Source organism: Gorilla gorilla, chromosome 9 (assembly GCF_029281585.2).
Source record: "Gorilla gorilla gorilla isolate KB3781 chromosome 9, NHGRI_mGorGor1-v2.1_pri, whole genome shotgun sequence".
Classification (NCBI taxonomy): domain Eukaryota; kingdom Metazoa; phylum Chordata; class Mammalia; order Primates; family Hominidae; genus Gorilla; species Gorilla gorilla.
This window is the reverse complement of record NC_073233.2, coordinates 91,659,629-91,673,143: the sequence shown is the minus strand read 5'-3', so window position 1 is coordinate 91,673,143 and position 13,515 is coordinate 91,659,629. Positions and strand designations below refer to the sequence as shown.

Genomic DNA, 13,515 nt, shown 5'->3' with positions numbered 1-13,515 from the left:
AGCCTCTTTCCACCATATAAATTTGAGTAAGTCAGTGAGTCTCTGAGCCTAGTTTTCTTATCAGTAAAATGGGAAAAATAATCCCACCCTCCTGAGGATTAAATGAAATAATATATAACTATCTCTGATGTACATACCTGATGCTCAATTAATGTTAACAATTATTATTATTAATCTCAACAATAATTAATGGCATCCAATCTTTGAGAATGTATGCTTCAAGAAAAGAATTTTTCTTGGAGAGGAGAAGACTCTAAATAGAACTCTGAGAATCCATGCATCCAGGTGAAAAAGTTCAAACTGAAGCAAAAAAAAAAAAAAAAAAACCAATAGTAAATATATGAGGCTGTGTCACACTTGGTATTTTAAAATGTCATATCAATGATGTAAACTGTGAATACTTGAAAATGTTATTTGTTCAAGGTTTACTGATAAAAACTCAAACCTCAGGGATAGAAATAAGAATCAAAGTGATCTTGAAAAGTTTGAAAGACTGGAGAAGAACATGTTTGCTAAAACCAGGGAAGAAATCAACAGGAACAAGGGCAATATGATATTTTTCAGGATAACAGCAGCAACAAACCTCTCCAAAAATGCAGAGGCCCATGTAGATTTGGGCCTAAAATGAACAAGATTGTATTATTGGTCCAGTGAAAAAGAAACAAACTCACATATTAGAGCACATCTGCTAAACTAGAAAGAACTCTGGGCTTGGCAAGAGGAGCCCTTGGCTGGTCCTATCCCTATGCTAACTTCAGTATGACTTTGGGCCAGTCCCTTCCTTTACGGGGTTCATCTCTAATGTATAAGTGCTAGACAAACAAGTTTCTAAGGCTCTTCTAGTCCTAAAATGTTGTGTTCCTCTTTTTAAAAAAAGCATGAAGTAACTAATATATTGCACTCTGTGTTGGTTAATTTCTATTAGATTTTATTTCATCACTTATAATCACAGCTCTTTGAAGAAATGCTAAAACAATAATAATAGATACTATTTGCTGAATGCCTGTTTATACCTGCAACAGCCCTGATAGGTAGGTAGGTAGGTAGGTAGGTATACTCATTTTATAGAAAGGAAGCTAAGGTTCAAAGAAGTTAAGTGACTTCCCCAAGTTACCTAGGAAACCTAGGTAGACTTGAGATTTAACCCGTTTTGTCTAACTGCAAATCCTTTGTTCCTTCCCATTTTTCCATGCAGTTTTCTTAATGCACTGAAAAAAAATTCAGAGGATGACTAGAATGATGAAACATGTAGAAATCTTATGCTGTAAAGGAAACATCCAAGAAACTGTGGCTGTTCACTTGGTTCTCACATCAAACATTAAAGTATATTCCAATTGATTAAGGATTAAATGGCTAAAGATTAAACTATAGTTTGCTACAGGAAAACATGGGTAATTTGTTAAATAGATTGGTGAAGAGAAAATATAATCTAAAACTTAAGAGCCAAAAAAGAAAAGGAAATTAAATAAGACTTCACTAAATGTTTAAAAATTCACTCTATGATATGAAATAATGTACAAAAGAAAAGTTAAAATACAACAGTACAAATAACAAACTAAGAATATTTGCAATAGTTACCTAAGAAGGAACAATAACATTCTTCATTTGCAGATAATTTTTTGAAAGAGCAAACTGCCTAAACAACAACAAAAAAAGCAAAATAAATAAAAAGGGATTTTATGTAAAAATAAATTCAAATATCCAATAAACATATAAGAAGATGCTTAACCTTATAATTGAAGAAACGCAAAATTTAAAAATAAAATTGTTTACCTATCAGAATGGAAAAAGTCAAATGTCGAGGTATATGTAACTATTACAAGAGTGTGAGGAAGTTGAAAATCGTATATTATTTGTTGGCATATAAATTAATACTACACTTTTAGAGGCAGTCTGGCGATACCTATCAAAATTTGACATTCATATCCTTTACTCAACAACTTACTGTTAGATGATATTTATTACCTCATTGTTTATAATAACAAATTAATGAAGCTACCTAGCTGTCTATCAGCCATGCACTGGTAAAACAAATTGTTTTTCACTGAATAATAGAACACTCATAGCTATTAAAAAGAATGAGATTAATGGGAAGAAATATGTAAATTAGAAAGCTGACTAAGGTATATTAGTAAGTGGAAAAAAATCAAGGTGTAGAACATGATCTTCTTTGTATAAAATTTTAAATTATATATTTTATAAAGTGGCTTATAGTCACAACAAAAATAATTAGTAGTATATACAAGAAGCCATTCACATGATTACCTTTGTAGAGAATAATAGGAGGTAGGGGAGCCTTTTAATTGTATGTCTTTTCATTGTGCCTTACTTATGATATATGGATATGATGTGGGTATATTAATTTTATTTTTCATATCAGTACACTATCTGGGCAATTAGATTATGGCCTGTTTTTGTTTTCTTATTTATTAGTTCCTATATGTTTAATGAATAAATAATCATTTTGAAAATGTGCAATAGCAAATTAAAAAAAAACAAGTAATGCATATACCCTTTCACCAAGAAGTCTTTCCAGGGAATTTATCCTTCAGAAACACTTTTATAAGTGTTCATAGTAGCAGAAAAACTGGAAACAACCTTAACAACATCAAGAGGGATCTCACTGAAAAGTGCTGGCACATTCATAACATGGAATACTAGGCTTTCATTAAAAAGGTAGAATGATATGAGCTGATATGATAATGAAAGATGTCCAAGATACATTGCTCAATGAAAAGCAAAACAAAAGCTGTCAAATTATATATGATATGATCTATTCAGTTAAATAAAAAGGCAATAATATATTAAAATATGTATGTAAGGAGAGCAAGAGAAATAAAGCCATGCGCTAGCATGTGCATATAGTGAATCTTTAAAAAGTACACACAAGCTGGATGAGGAGGAAGGAGGCGGGAGAAGGAGTTGCTGGAGGAAAGGCCAGCGCAGCAGTCACGCCGGTCCTGGGAGAGGAAGCGTAGCCCGGCCACCTTCGGAGACGGGCTCTTCCCTATGTTGCCCAAACTGGTCTTGAGCTCCTGGGCTCAAGCGATCTGCCCACCTCGAACTGCCAAAGTGTTCGGATTACAGGCGTGAGCCACCGCACCCGGCTGACCATCTCATTCCATCATGCCAGAAGTGAATCCCCTAGTATTTTCATCCCTTGGATTAGGTAACTAGTCATAATGAAGAAAATTAGTTTTAAAACCTTCTGGAAATCCTTTAACTTGAATAAAAGTAAAAAAAAAAAAACTGATTTCATGGTAGTACAACAACCATCGCTAGCCAGTGACTTTGGAAAGATAATTCCTTATTTGGTAGCTGCTATGGTAAAGATATGGCCAACTGCGATATCAACAGGAAAGACGAAAAAGGCGGAAAAGAAAAAAAAGACAGATCAAAAAGCAAAAGCTTGATGGATATGTTAAAAAGGCAGCTCTCTGCCAAACAGAAGCCAAAAGGCAAGGCGGGCAAACCCTCTGGGAGCTCTGCCGATGAGGACACCTTCTCCTCCTCCTCAGCACCGATAGTCTTTAAAGCCGTGAGAGCTCAGAGGCCGATAAGGCCACCTCCCTCCGCAGCCATCACTGCAGTCCCATGCCATGGCCTCCTCGACCCACAAACTCTGAGGAGACGTGCATCAAGATGGAGGTGAGAGTCAAGGCCACTCTTCCAGTCCGAGTCCACCCCTGAATGGCGTCCGGAAGGATTTCCACGACCTTCAGTCTGAGACCGCGTGCCAGGAACAAGCCAATTCACTGAAAAGCTCGGCTTCTCAGTACGGAGACCTGTATCTTCGCCTGGATGAACATGTGCCTGTCGTTATTGGACTTCTGCCTCAGGACTACATTCAGTATACTGTGCCTTTAGATGAGGGGATGTGTCCTTTGGAAGGATCAAATAGCTATTGTCTGGACAGTTCTTCTACCATGGAAGTCTCTGTGGTTCCTTCTCAAGTGGGAGGGCGCTCTTTCCCCGAAGATGAGAGTCAGGCAGACCAGAACCTAGTTGTTGCCCCAGAGATCTTTGTGGATCAGTCCATGAATGGGTTGTTGACTGGCACCACGGGAGTCATGTTGCAGAACCCCAGAGTGGGTCCGCATCATGTCCCTCCACTCTCACCATTGCTACCTCCAATGCAAAATAATCAAATCCAAAGGAACTTCAGTGGACTTACTGGCACAGAAGCCCACATGGCTGAAAGTATGCTCTGTCATTTGAATTTTGATTTTAACTCTGCTCCTGGTGTTGCAAGAGTTTATGTCTCAGTGCAAAGTAGTGGTCCCATGGTAGTGACAAGCCTTACAGAGGAGCTAAAAAGATCTTGCAAAACAAGGATGGTACTGGGGACCAATCACATGTTGGGAGGCAGAAGGGAAGCTAGCAGTCCTGCCAGATGGTTCTTTCCTTGATTGGGACAGTTCTGAAGACTGTTACCTTTTAAGCTTGAGCTTTCGCTCCCATGGTAAAACAGTTCACACTAGACTTGAGCACTCAAATGGTAGGTTTAGCTTTTATGAACAGCCAGATGTGGAAGGGCATACATCCATAGTTGATCTAATTGAGCATTCAGTCAGGGACTCTGAAAATGGAACTTTTTGTTATTCAAGGTGTCAGCTGCCTGGATCTGCAACTTACCTTGTCAGACTGGCCAAGCCAGTGTCTCGGTTCATGCAGGTACACTCGTTGCAGTACCTGTGTCATTCTGTTATATGTCAGTATACCAGAATAGACTTAATTCAGAAACTGCCTCTGCCAAACAAAATGAAGGATTATTTACAGGAGAAGCACTACTGAAAGACTGAGAACTCTGCATCTTGCACTTTGGGAATAAGAAAAAGAGATTGAAACACAGTTTACAAACTTCCATTGCCATCAAAATCTTTTGCTGCCATAACTATTTCAGTTTTATGTATAAAAGAGTCATCAGTGGTGGCTCACGCCTGTAATCCCAGCACGTTGGAAGGCCGAGGCAGGCAGATCATGAGGTCAAAAGATTGAGACCATCCTGGCCAACATGGTGAAACCCCGTCTCTACTAAAAATACAAAAAATAGCTGGGCGTGGTGGCGCGTGCCTGTAGTCCCAGGTACTCAGGAGGCTGAGGCAGGAGAATTGCTTGAACCCAGGAGGCGGAGGCTGCAGTGAGCTGAGATCATGCCACTGCACTCCAGGCTGGGCAACAGAGTGAGACTTCGTCTCAAAAAAAAAAAAAAAAAAAAAAAGTCATCAGTTTGTTTAGGGGTGGGGAAGTGTCAGCAAGGTGTCTTGGGTTTATTTTGGTTATTTAAAAAGGGAAGTCTTGAGGTTTTAGAAGTGTGAATTACCTTTCCTCAGTGTGCAGAATAATCACAATGTGAATTATCAAATTCTCCTCAGTGCTGCCCCCCCTCCCGCCCCGCCCTGTCCTTTGCTGCTATCCACTGTGATTTTTATGCATTAAACAGAATGGAAATTGCTATGTCTTTTTAAATGGCCCATTTTCAAAAGATAGTGTTGAATAAACATACCTGTGTGATAAAACACAGAATTTACGTATACACTGAAGATGAATTTTTAATCTATTACTTTAAAAAGATTTATTTAGAATCATGAATTGGCATAATCTTGGGTAATGGAATGGAGATCTACAACATATCTTCTAACAACACTTTTTTCTAAATTATTTCTTAGGTTGTGCTAATTTTATTGGTTGTGAAAAGTTGAGCTTTTCTGTTGCCTTCGTTTCATCTGTTGCCTTCATTTTCATCTTATAGTTTGCCTATTATAATAAATGGCCTTACATTAAAAAATTGTAAAGAAATGTTTACCACCAATTTAGAAATTGTTGCCTTTTCTGTCATTAAACTCAGGTACAAATTGCCATAACATGAAAACCTATGGAACTAGAATTATGATTAAAGAAATATTAGATGATCGTAAAAGAAAAAGGTATACACAAAAGTGGTTCCACTGGAAATGGAGATGGTGAGGGGACTTTTACCTCTTCCTTTTAGACCTTTCTGAAACAGAATTTATTTGCCATGATCACGTATTATTCTTTTATAAAAAGTAAACCTTAACTGTTTGACAAGAGAATAAATTATTTGGCATGTGAAGTTTGTGCAATTCAGCCTCCTGTAGGCAGTAGCCTGGATCTAATTACCTTTCCTGTCTCTTCTGGCCGGCAGATTCATACTTCTGACTCGTCAATAGCCTAGACAGTCTCTGAAATGACTATTATCTACCAAGAATAACTCAAGAATAGATCTGGAATTTTATACTTTAAGGGGGCTTTAGACTCATATAGCCTAACTATATGAGACTTTGAAACTATATGTTTGAAACTTTGAAACTATATGTTTGAAACTTTGAAACTATATGTTTGAAACTTTGAAACTATATGTTTGAAACTTTGAAACTATATGTTTGAAACTTTGAAACTATATGTTTGAAAGACTGAGAATTTTTCTCCTCCGAGGGAGGAGAAAATTGAGTCTCAGGTAGTATGACAGTCAGCAAGAGAGTGGCACAGCCAGATCAGGCCTAGCTCAGTGGACTCCCCAGTGTTACCATGTAATCAATGCTTTCTGTAAGGAGTTCACCACACTAGAAAGCCAGGGATGAGGCAAGGAAAATTACAAAAGAGAATAGGGAGATGTTAACAAAGTTATTATGAGAGGATCATGATGTGGAATTTAAGCGTATGGATGTCCCAGGCCTGATGGGGAAACAAAGTAGTAACCCCCGTCTACCACCCAATGTCATTCTCAAATAGGATTGATGAAAAGCAAAATACGATTATATATTTTGAACGTGTATAAGCTAATCGGTTCTTTTATTCTTCTTTCATAGCCCATATCAACCTGCCCCATGAATAAAAGGAAGCAGAATTCTGCTATCATCTGCAAAAAGCTTTTTTTTGTAGGTTAGAAACCCATACTTACTGTGTGTTCATCAGAAAAACTTCTTGAGGGCTTATCTTGTCTCCCTTTGTACTCCACTCATTGTCCCTCTTCTGGGGCAGACAGAGAACTCTGTCATTGGAGAGCACTTATTAATTACATTATATTGACTTAGGCTGAATTGATTCAAGAAAAATTTTAGCATTTTCTTCTTATTAAATTTGAGTTAAGAATGCCTTTCACCCTGGCAGAGTTTGGAGCTTTTAAGACATTTCTGTTTCTCTTTCAGTATGGGACCCAAAATGGGAGTTAGCAATAGCTAAATAAACTCCAGGCACTCTTTATTTCATTTTGTCAGAATTCATTCTAGAATTGTATATGAGAAATAGGACAGTCAAGTATATATTTTAAAACAAGGCTTAAGGCTGTCCAACCAGGCTCAGGATGACAACGCTAGACAACTGACCACAGAGAGGGATTTGGCAACCATCTGGCCCCATTTTATACCATGTCCCCAGAATCTCATCTGAATGTTTTAATCTTTTAGCATATATTTGTCTATTTACATTACATGTGTCTCTCTTTATCATCCTGTTTTCCCTCTAATTTTGAAGGCTCATATTTATCCCTATTTACCCTAGAAATCTAGGAAGCTCACAGAGGCATATTAAATGCATACATTAGAACATGAATAGATAAAAATGTTTCCAACCCGGTCAGACCATGGTGCACACACCACAAGGTGAAATTTAATGTCTCTCCTAACTAAAAGTGATTAAGACCATGAAAGTCCACAAACACTTGAGTAGGATATGAGAGGTTTCTGAGGCATGTGATATAATGTTAGACAGCCTGGTTTTGGGGAAACTTTTTTCTTCTATCAGGATAATATGCCTTATGAAATACCAAGATTCTCTGGCTTCCTCTCTTTCAGGTGAATGGCATTGACCTCCGTGGTGCATCCCACGAGCAGGCAGCTGCTGCACTAAAGGGGGCTGGACAGACAGTGACGATTATAGCACAATATCAACCTGAAGGTCAGTCAGAACTCAAACTAATAATGTTCTGATATGTCTCTGTGTGGATCTGTATGCTCATTACTAATAATTTTTATTAACTAGAGTCAACATCATTGGTGTTTTGTCAACCTACCTATAGTGAAAAATTGATGGTTCATGTCCAAAGAACGTGAACCGTGGCTTTGTTACCTCTAATCTTCCAGGAAAATATCAGGCAGTTAGAAAGGCCTATGAAAATATGAATTCAAATAAATAGCAACCAGCATCAGCTTTATTTCATTTATATTCTTATGTGGTACACACTTTTGGTCACCAATGGATACTGTAAAAACAGTTAAGACTTAAGAAGCAAAAGGGAGAGATTTCATCTACAGAAATAGACCAGTAGACCATATTCTCTCCTCATGGCATTAACTTAATTCTCATTAACATTAACATGGCTTTTGGAGGTGCTTGATTGACATTTTTTTTTGCCTTTACTTCTACAATATCCCTTGTTTGAAATAAATCACTGTAAACCGTGAGACTCAGTGAGATCATGTAAATTAGATTAGCCAACTTAAACTTGATGAGATATCCTAAATTGGATTAGCCATGCCCTGCTCTTTGGTTTATTTAAACATCTGTTTCTGTGTTTAAAATGAGGCTCAATGAGACAACTGGGATGTTACTTATTGTATGGTTGATTTCTTAGAAAATTCATATATAGGTTGCTCCTTTGGAAATGAAACGTACTTAATGTAAGCACGCAATTATGGGTCAGATCTTGTTATTAAAAAAAGAAGAGGAATATGGCTACTGTCTTCAAGAAATGAAGTGCATTGCTTTTGGTCCATATGGCTAGCAAAGAGGAGTATTAAACAGCCGAACATGAGAGTATAAGATGTCATCAACGAAGAGTCTCTGTGCATATGAGTATTAGGAGCTCCTTTTCAAGTGATGATTTGTTAGCATCATTGGGTCTATTGTTGTTTGAAAGACTGAGGTTTGTGTCTTGCCTGTGACAGCTTGATCTTACCATTAATGGTGGCCAATCACATGGTCTGCCCATGAATAAAGAAAATATTTTCTTCCATGCATGTTTTGACATGTTACTTTCAGTTGTGCCTGGCTTTAGAATTAGAATTTGAAATTAATTTATTCAAAATTTTTAATAAATGTTTTTTCCTATGTGGCCTAGGCCAGATATGGCCAGAGAGTGGGAAAGAGGAGATTTGTGATGGTCACAGATGGATGATGACAACACCAAGGAAATATTCTCTTCTCAGATAGTTTTGAAAAGTCTTTCTATTTGTTAAATATTAGTAGACTTGTATTTCAGTAGGGACAAATGCTTTAAAAAGTATCCATTGTAGGCTGGGTGCGGTGGCTTAAGCCTGTAATCCCAGCACTTTGGGAGGCTGAGACGGGCGGATCAGGAGGTCAGGAGATCGAGACCATCCTGGCTAACATGGTGAAACCCCATCTCTACTAAAAATACAAAAAAATAGCCAGGTGTGGTGGCTGGCACCTGTAGTCCCAGCTACTCAGGAGGCTGAGGCAGGAGAACGGCATGAACCCGGGAGGTGGAGCTTGCAGTGAGCCGAGACCGTGGCACTGCGCTCTGGCCTGGGTGACAGAGCAAGACTCCATCTCAAAAAAAAATAAGTATCCATTATAAAGCTGAAAATTAAAAGATATATGCTGGCACCATTTGAATAACAAGTTCTACTTCATATAGAGTAAGAACTTTTTCATCGGAATCTTCCGTTTTCTTAATAGCTGTTTTTTTCAGTCTCAAACTGTATGTGCTTCACCATCACCTGACATTGCAGCATAAATGTCCCCATTTTCCTGTTTCTGAAAAATCTCATCTCAAACAATTCTGCAGGCGATAAGATGGTTAGAATCATAGATAAGCAATTAGAAGCTCTCGATAGTGATCAAGTGTTCAAATAACCTTGAACAGAATGATTTCAAGCTTTAAAGTTTACAAAAAAGGACAAACATGTCCCTGTTCTATCAATGTAAATCTTCATCTTTCTACTGGAGCTTCCTTACATCTTGGTTTCCTTTAAGCAATATGTTTAATTTGGTTACTATGCTGTAGTTTGTCAAGATGCTTGTTCAAAGCATGTCCTATAAATCATACAAATTGATTTTTAAAGTGCTTGTAAAGAAACCTGCAGATAACAACAAGCTTTTTACAAAATGCCAAAGTACAGATTGGATTCACAGAATGACTTCTCTGTTTTAATAGCCTAACTGTATACTAATCTGTTGCAGCTTTAAATTAGTTGGAAATGTGGTAATGGCAACATCAAGCAATCAGATTTCTTTCCTCTCCTATCCAAACTTTACGTGTAACTGAGCCTTAATTTAACTGCAGTTTTCAATGAAAAAGTGATTGAATTATTGTTTAGAGACATTTAAATTGTACAACAGTTTTAGGAAATAATGAATAATTTACCTTTAAAATAACAAATGAAATGAAGAGTGCCTCATGAGATTCCATTAGGAAATTCTCACCAAGTGCCCTTTATCTGCACCCATATTGTGAGTCGTTCAACCCTTAAGACAGTGCTGACAGATGATTTTATTGGCATACTTTTAGTATGGTCAAGAATTAGACTTTCAATGAATACATTTTTCAGTCATAATCAAATGCTTTATCAAAAATTTCCTAAATGTATTTTTCAGTATTATCAGATGCTCACAAAAACCTGCCCCTAACCTTAAGTAATAAGCATAGTCTTTGTCTTCAAGGATTTTTTTAATCTAGTTGAGGAAAAGAGATTTTTATACATTTAATAGAGTATAGTTCCTGGTAACATATGATCAGATTGAATGATCTTAGCAGCAGTATTTCTAGGAATTATGGAATGTCAGAGAAAGGATAAGCCTGAAGGGGTCAGGACAGTGCAAGAGTGCACCATGGAAATGTGGAAATGGAGCCAGACCTTGAAAAATGGGTGAAATTTCTATTCAGGAGTGGAGGGAGAAAGAATATCTTGCTAAACTACAAAATTGTGAGTTCCATGCATGCAGACACCATACCTATATTTTGTTCACTGATAGCTCTATCTCTGGTGTCCTACTTGGTATTTCTTAAAGAGTTGATGAACTAGTGGATAAAAGCCTACCATTCCTCAGTACTTGAGTTTTCATTTGAAGGTAATTAAAGATTGAAGGGATTCTTCATTTTCACTACTTGCGCTTTTCATTTTTGCTTCAAAGACATAAAGGAATTGCTAAAGAAATGTGTATTGCAAAATATAAAACCATTTCCAACTGTGTTCATCATAGTGCTTAGCATATTTTTGTGATAATTATAAATAATTTATAAAATGTCTAATTATCATAATGTAGCAATAAATGTCTTCTTTGGCAAGTTTCACTTCACAAAGCGAGATCACAATTTTACTCACTTCTGCTTAAAATGAGCTTAAAATGAGTTGTCCACATTGCTATATCCATCCTCAATCTTATTCAATGTCTGGTTCATGGTAGTAGAATTGACACCAATTTGAAGAGTCATATATGATGTTTTTCTCTGGTGGTGTGATTGTGATTCATTTTTGCCAACTTTTAAAATTCAATTTTATCGTGCACTTACTTTGAAATTAACATGTATTACTTTCATAAGAAGAGGAAAATAATGAAGTTGTTGTTTTTCTTTCTTTCAAGAGGATTACATACATTGTACTTCAATAATAATTCCATTTAAGCACTATGCAAAGTTAATTATTGTAAAACCTTTAATTACCTATACCCAGTTAGTGAAGTTGCTGTAATGCCACTTCACACAAGGAAATATAATGTCTTACACACATGTGCACCCACAGGTACCCCTTCCCTTTCCTTACCCTTCCCAGACACCTTCCCCTTTGATTTCAGAATTATCTTTCTAAGAGATATGACACCAAGATCCCTGTGCACTAACTCCTTGTCTTTCACAATATATTCCCAGCCAACTCACCCCACTTACCCCTCCACCACCCACAGTATCAGCCTTTCTCATTGTCCCCCCTGCTACACAGGACTGCTCTCTGCTCTTACACTTGTTCCTGAACTATGCCTTTGCTCTGTGGAATCCTCTATCCAGAACTGCCTTTCTCCCTTTCCACCTGCAGGATTCCTACTCATCTTGAGAGCCCACAGATGTCAATTCCACTACAAAGCCATTTTTAATCTGCTTAGTCAGCATTAATTGATTCTTTATCTGAGTTCCCCAAAACTGTATGTAAACACCTGGTGTGTCCATTATGACAGTTTGCACACCTCTCCACTCGAGTGAGCTCCTAGACAGCACTAAGAGCTGTGATAGACCCTTCTATCACTCATTTTATATCTTGTGTTAATCCATGCAATATATAATGTTTTCAGTGTGTTGACATATATTAATAGTAGGTGCTTAAGAAATGTTTGCTGAGTAATTATTAAAGGAATGGCATGGGTTTTTATATTAGATTCAGAGATGGTAATTGAATCCCTGGTTTGGACATTTGGTGTTGACACAGTTTTTAGATGGTGCCTTTTGGTTTTCAGTTATAAAACCTTTAGCAACCCTAGTAGATAAACTCCATTTCCCCTGCATTGCAGAAAATCTACAGCTGTTGTTTTGAAATATAGCACAAAGACAAGATGATTAAAGCACTAACATTTTTTTCAAGTTCTGAAACTCAACTTTGACACCATTGATGAATAAAAAGGGAATTGATTACAACCTAATTATACATTTTTCAAAAAAGATAACACAGCATTTCCCCAAGTCAGATCATCGTAAATCTGATCTGTATTTGCTGCCTTCTTTCTAATAATATCTACATTTATTGTGAGATAACTGATTAGGTTTGAAATAATAAGCCACAGATATTGACTTGGAGAACTAGGTAGGCAGTAGCTAGTATTAGATAAAGCTCAAAATGGAGTTAAGAGCCAAGTGGTCCCTGTGAGAACCACAAATTCTTTTGCCTTGAATATGACTTCTCAGGACATTGTTGGAGAGACTGCAAGGATTTCAGAATGGCCTGCAGGTAGAAAAGAAGTCGTGGATGGTACAGTCCTTACCAGTGATGAGGAACTTCGGTAGATAGTGAAGGGACCTGATTTCATCCACCCTTTATTCTTTAATAAGGTACTGGAGTTAAAAGAAAAGCCCAAAAAGCAGACTTGATAATTGCCTGGAGACTCATAAGTGTAGTCTGGTTTATGGAATTGTGGCAGAGTGACTACATGGTTCATTTATTCATTTATACATTCATTCAATCAATAGATTTTTTTTTTCTGGATACTTATTATGCCTCAGTCCATGTTATAAGGAAATAACAAAGCAGTGAACCAAAAAAAGCCCCTCTCAAATAAACGTAAAATGTGTCACATGGTGATAAGTAGTATAAAGAAAGAAGCAGCAGGAGAAAGACAATAGTGACAGAGAAATATATAGTGGGCAAGGAAAGCCATGCTTATAAGGTGATATTTGAACAAAGATCTAAAAGAAATGAGGGAGTAAGCTATGCAGGCATCTGAAGGAAGAAATGAATTATTCTAGAGTTTTGTTCTACTAAATGTTGTCTACAGACCAAAAGCATAGATATTAAATGAGAGCCTTCTTAGAATTGTAAGATCTCAGGTCTC

The 13,515-nt window shown here is 37.1% G+C and overlaps 1 protein-coding gene and 1 pseudogene across 18 annotated transcripts in view; both read left to right on the top strand.

The window, feature by feature from the left end:
• DLG2 (discs large MAGUK scaffold protein 2) overlaps nucleotides 1–13,515 on the top strand; it is a 2,193,106-nt gene that overhangs the window by 1,856,476 nt on the left and 323,115 nt on the right. For all 18 annotated transcript variants that reach the window (XM_055355576.2, XM_055355573.2, XM_055355572.2 and 15 more), the window contains one exon: nucleotides 7,815–7,917. In XM_055355576.2, the coding sequence (XP_055211551.2) occupies nucleotides 7,815–7,917 (103 nt within the window). The remainder of the gene's footprint in view (nucleotides 1–7,814; nucleotides 7,918–13,515) is intronic.
• On the top strand, nucleotides 2,345–5,152 carry LOC101128038 (suppressor of cytokine signaling 6-like; annotated as a pseudogene).